The sequence below is a fragment of the Sinocyclocheilus rhinocerous genome, unplaced genomic scaffold, assembly GCF_001515625.1.
Source record: "Sinocyclocheilus rhinocerous isolate Xijiao unplaced genomic scaffold, SAMN03320098_v1.1 scaffold1158, whole genome shotgun sequence".
Lineage (NCBI taxonomy): Eukaryota > Metazoa > Chordata > Actinopteri > Cypriniformes > Cyprinidae > Sinocyclocheilus > Sinocyclocheilus rhinocerous.
In genome coordinates, this window is record NW_015632473.1 from 172,330 (window position 1) to 177,446 (window position 5,117).

General features: G+C 37.8%; 1 protein-coding gene across 2 annotated transcripts in view; it reads right to left on the reverse strand.

The window, feature by feature from the left end:
- Nucleotides 1-2,723: 2,723 nt before the first annotated feature.
- The window catches only part of LOC107742534 (protein FAM193A-like), a 24,318-nt gene continuing 21,924 nt past the window's right edge, over nt 2,724-5,117 (reverse strand). For both annotated transcript variants that reach the window (XM_016555541.1, XM_016555540.1), the window contains 4 exons: nt 4,738-4,848; nt 3,931-4,663; nt 3,748-3,829; nt 2,724-3,663 (listed from right to left, as the gene is read on the reverse strand). In XM_016555541.1, the coding sequence (XP_016411027.1) occupies nt 3,570-3,663; nt 3,748-3,829; nt 3,931-4,663; nt 4,738-4,848 (1,020 nt within the window). In that variant the 3' untranslated portion in view covers nt 2,724-3,569. The remainder of the gene's footprint in view (nt 3,664-3,747; nt 3,830-3,930; nt 4,664-4,737; nt 4,849-5,117) is intronic.

Consider the following 5,117-nt stretch of genomic DNA (forward strand, 5'->3'; position numbering starts at 1 on the left):
TTTTTTTTGATAAGAGCGATCAGCGCTTAGACAGAACGCTATTGTCAGTTCCAGTATGTGGAACGATGGGGGTTTTCCCTCTTGAGCTGTCTGAGTTTCTCCCCAGCTCTGGGCCATCCTCAATGAAAAGATCTTCACCAGTGATTACAAACTACACTATCTCATCTCCGATCTTTGATTTCTCTCTAATAAGCCCAGTTCTTACTTTCTTTACGACCATGTTATTGTCCAAGTCCTGCTTTGGAAGACTGACTGTAGACGACTAGGCTCCACACGTATTCCAGAGTTAAAAATTTGGATGTGTATGCCAAGTCAATTTATCTTGCACTCTACTGATAATATCCAAATGTCATATGGAAGACACATTTTTTGCTGATTTTTAGTATGGGAGACAAGATTCTTAATTTATTTTATTTTATTTTTACGTACTGAAATATCATCTTGTGTAGTTGCACTTCTCATTCAGTCAAAACAACTATTTTAAACTTCATGTTGAAAATACAAAGTGAATCTGGCCTTAACCAGAAATGTCGTACTAAAAAATATTTTACATAAATGAGGTAACTCCAGCATTGCATCATGGGTGACTAAAACTGGGCAGACTTACAAAAGCACTACCAGGAGTTTCACAAAATCTCCCATTGTTCATTCTCCGATTTTCCAGGCAAACACGTGGTCAGTTTTCAATTATATAAATACATAGATTTAATTAAGTGATTTATTTTTTAATTTTTTTTAGTTTACTATAACATTTAAAATTACTGCACTAAAATATAACATTTTTCTTACACTATTGGTTTTAAAATGCTTTTGTTTTTAAAGAAAATTTCACATTTATTTGATCAAAAGTACAATAAAAACAGCAATACTGTAAAATAACATTGCAGTTTAAAACAACTATTTTCTAAATTTTAAAATGTAATTTATTTCTGTGATGGCAAAGCTAGATTTTCAGCATCATTAGTGTCACATGATGCTTCAGAAATCATTCTAATATGCTGATTTGCTGCTCAAGAAATATTTTTTATTATCACTGTTTAACATGGCTTGACACATGTAGCTTGATATTTTTCTGGAAACCGTGATACTTTATGCTTGCCATTTAGAATCACATGACAGTGTAAAAATATGCTTAAATATGTTCTATCAATTATTGAAATTAGATAATCTCTTCCAGAACAAGACAAGCAACAGTTCATCTAACCTGTTATAGCTGTTTCTTTGTTACACGCTAAAAAGGAGGTAGGCGTTCCACCACAGCAAAGACGTTTTTTTGGCAGGAAGTGAAGAAAAAAAAAAAAAGCCCTACATAAAACAAAGTCTGATGATGATGGATAGTGACAAAAGTTCCCTTTCTGTGGGAGTCATAAGTTTAGAAATAGTCTGTCAAGTGGTTTCAAAGATTAAAAATATGCCCTCCCTCCTATTTTAAAACAGGATTCCAATACACTTTTTGAAGAATGAGGTAATCTCACTTTTTGTTGCAATTTGGAAGTGAAAAAGCCAAAATCATGTACATACCTCTAAATTCTATCACCTTATACACAAAGACAAATCTAACTTCTGACCCATCTCTATAATGGCAAAAATAAAATATTGTTTTTATTATTTTAAAAATGACCGATATTCAAATTTTTAAATTTCTCAAAAGGATTATTTCAGTCTTCTAAAAAAGGGTCACCAAAATGCATCAGACAAAGTTTGGCTCAAATTAACCATATTGTGCCTAAATTCCCAAAATAAGATGAGGAGTCAGACAGGGCAAGCAGACCTTAAAATTATTGAGAGGAAGGCAAAGGAAAAAAAAAAAAACTCTGGAGGGCAGCCTTTCTGAAAAAAAAAATCTATCTAAAATAGTCTAATGAAAACAGGGATATAAAATAAAATTATTAGTTTGAGGGAATATCACAAGCACTATTTTTTCCTTCGAAATAATGTGAACCGGAGAAATATGCACAAAAACAAAAGGAACATTTAGAAAGTCTATTTTGATTTTTATGTTAACTTAAAAATCAAAAGTAGTTTTTGCTTGCTGCCAGTTTTATCAACTTGACAAACTGAAATTATTAAAAAATATGAACCTAAATATCACCTTTATCTCATTATGCATTCAGTAGGGCACGCTTACTTGAAATAAGTAGTGTCAAATGATAAATGAAATACTTTTATTTGAAGGTTTCTACTTTCAACTTGCACTTACCTCGCAGCAGCAACAATAATACTGCATAATCTGCTTCCAATGATGGTCACTGTTTGGATTGGAAAGAATGGTTTCACTGACTTGTACCTGCCACACCCTGGTAATAAAGTCACAGGAAAGAAAACCAAGCAAAATAAACCTGACTTCACCTCACATTTTGAGCAAATTTTCGAGAATGTTTGCATAACTGTTATTACTATTATCACTGTTATGATTGCTGAAGTAATCAGATGCAGTCAGTGTAAAACTGTAAACACCGAGTGAAAAAGGTTGTGGTGTTTCACATGCATCCGTTCTTACCAGAATGATGGGGACGGACCCGTTTGCAAGGTGCCAAGTCATGCAAATTAGGGGTGTTAGGTTACTCCTTTCATGTTGATCTGCAGTCGGTGTTGTATTTCCCCTTGATTGGATAAGGTTAGGAATTTTATGAGTGTTATGAGATGGAGCCAAATGGAAAAGAAAAAAAAACTGACACATAGAAATGTCCTGCCACTCTACTGTGTATTCCATCTTTCAAAAAGAAAGACAAGATTTTAATATTACTTAACAATATGTTAAAAAGTAGCCAGTCCGGCTTCAGTGTTAATACAATATACACTCTATAACAGATTGATAGTGTGAGTATTGTTCTTTTCGATTCAATTCTGAAAGTATTCTGATACAAGCTTGGTAACAAGTTGGAAAAAGAAAAAAAAAAGGTAACTTGAACACAGTTGTTACACTGAACATTTTTAAATGAAAAACCGACGTGAACATTGTCAAGTATTAGCCGTTCTCCCAATAAAGGGAGAGATTCGGGGCAATGACGTGAAGCTGACCAGTCCGATTCTCTTGACAACGAGTTGTGAGGAAGTGCAATGCTAGGTGCAAAGGTGAGCAAAGCCACAGCTGATCTGAATAAAGGGATCTTTTTTCATATTCATCTTTTTTTTTCTTGAAGCATGTCTTTTGCAGTGCCTTCATCCTAATGTACATAAAGCCAGAGAAAACCCAGAACATGGCACAGACCTAAGGGAAACGGTCCACTCACTGACAAAAAGCACACACGCTTTTTAAAAGAAGAAAGGGAAACCAAAATAATAGGGATAAACTTATAGAGTAGCATTTTGTGGTTGTTTTTTGACTTTCCTCTTTTTTTTTTTTCTCTCTCCAGTAGTACTGCAGGAATACAAGCCCGTTTTGGGTTCTTTGAGGAACCCACAGCAACAAGGACAAGGCAAGGCGGCATGGATAATGTAGACCGGAGGAGCAGGTGAAGCATAGCAGCACTGGGGTCAGCAGTCAGTCTGTAGAAACATGGGAGAGAGAGAAGAAACCGGAGGAACGCTTATCGATTCCTGCCATTGTCTTTTGAAAGGAAGACCCATTAGTGGGCAGCAAACGTGGCCTTCTTCAAGCTAAAATTGGACCAGTTGATGGACAACCTCTGCCTTGTCTGTCGCGCGGAGTCCAAGCAGAACCTGCAAAAAGGGTAAAAAATTCATTTGTTGGGGAACAAAAGGTCATGGATGCCAGAGAAAAACATTACCAATATCAAACAGTACCTTTTGAAATATTCCACCTCACGTTCGGTCTCGTCCATGTCTACACTGTCCAAATCAATGTCTTTGGGCAGAAATACATCATCTGTTGGACAACAAGAGAGTTCTGACCTGATTTTCCATTCAAAAGTGGACAAATCTTTTTATCCTTTATATTCAGACAATTTGGCAATTCACAACACTCACCTATTGAGTTATTCATCTTGTCCGCTTTTTTCTTCTTATTCTTCTTGGCTTTGCTTTTGGGCTGAGGGGACTCGTTGTTTGGGACTTTGCCGTTCTGCTGAGGAGGGTCAAAAGCTGAAGATTCAATAACAGGAGAGTTCCTCTCATCTTTCCCTCCATTCTGTGGCTTTTTCCCATTTGTCCTCTCATCCCTCTTGATCTCGGTCACTGACTCGTCTGAAGCTTTCTGCTTGGCTTTGGCATCAGTTTGAGGGATGGCTGCGTTGCCGGCTTTGGGAGGCTCTGGAGCTTTGGAGGTCTCAGCTGGCCTCTTTGTGGCCTCACCATTGGGTTTAGAGCAATTCGCTTGCTGTTTGGGTTTGACCTTGGTATGGGAGGACTCTGGGTGGGAGGAGGTGCCATTCTGGAGGGCAGGAGACTCTGAAGGTCTCTTTTTGCAAGTCTTTGGGATTGGTTGTTGCAATGGGCCATTCTTCCCACCAGTGGGGGATTCAGGTTCTAGACGAGGCTCCTTAGGACTGAGACGGATGAGATTGTGCAGTAGCTGTGTTTTGCCGTTCTGCATGTTCTTTTCTAAAACGCTCTGTGCTGTCTGCTGAAGAGGCTTAGGGTTGTTGGTTGTAGGAACGAGAGAAGGATTTTCAGACTTGGTTAACTCCTTGACTTTATTGTCTTTCTTTTTCTTCTTAGATGCCCGCAACTGCTGCATTTCCTGCAGACGGAGTAGCTCCTGCTTCAGTGCTTCCTCCTCCTCCTGTTGCCGCCTTCTCTGTTCCTTTAGAAACTGCTGTTGTACCTCCAGTTCCCCTTCAGTGCCGCCGCCTCCTCCTCCTGCTGCCGCCTCCTCTGTTCCTTCAGAAGTTGCTGTTGTACTTCCAGTTCCCGAGCCTCTGCCTCTAGACGGGCTTTCTCCTCCAGCTGCACCCAAACAAAACCAGACACAGTTAATTCCATGACACCCTAAATAACAGTTTGATTCCATGACTAGTTTTTGTTTTTTTAAATAACAAATATCATGCATTACTCATTCATATATATCATTAAGTTTTTGGGTCAGCATGACATTTTACAAACTGAACTAATCTTGCTTTGTAATATAAAGGTCAAATTATTTGACCTATTATTTGACATTTCATGTCAAAAACTTGTTTCCAAGTTTTTCCAAATATTAATAAGCACTGTTGAAG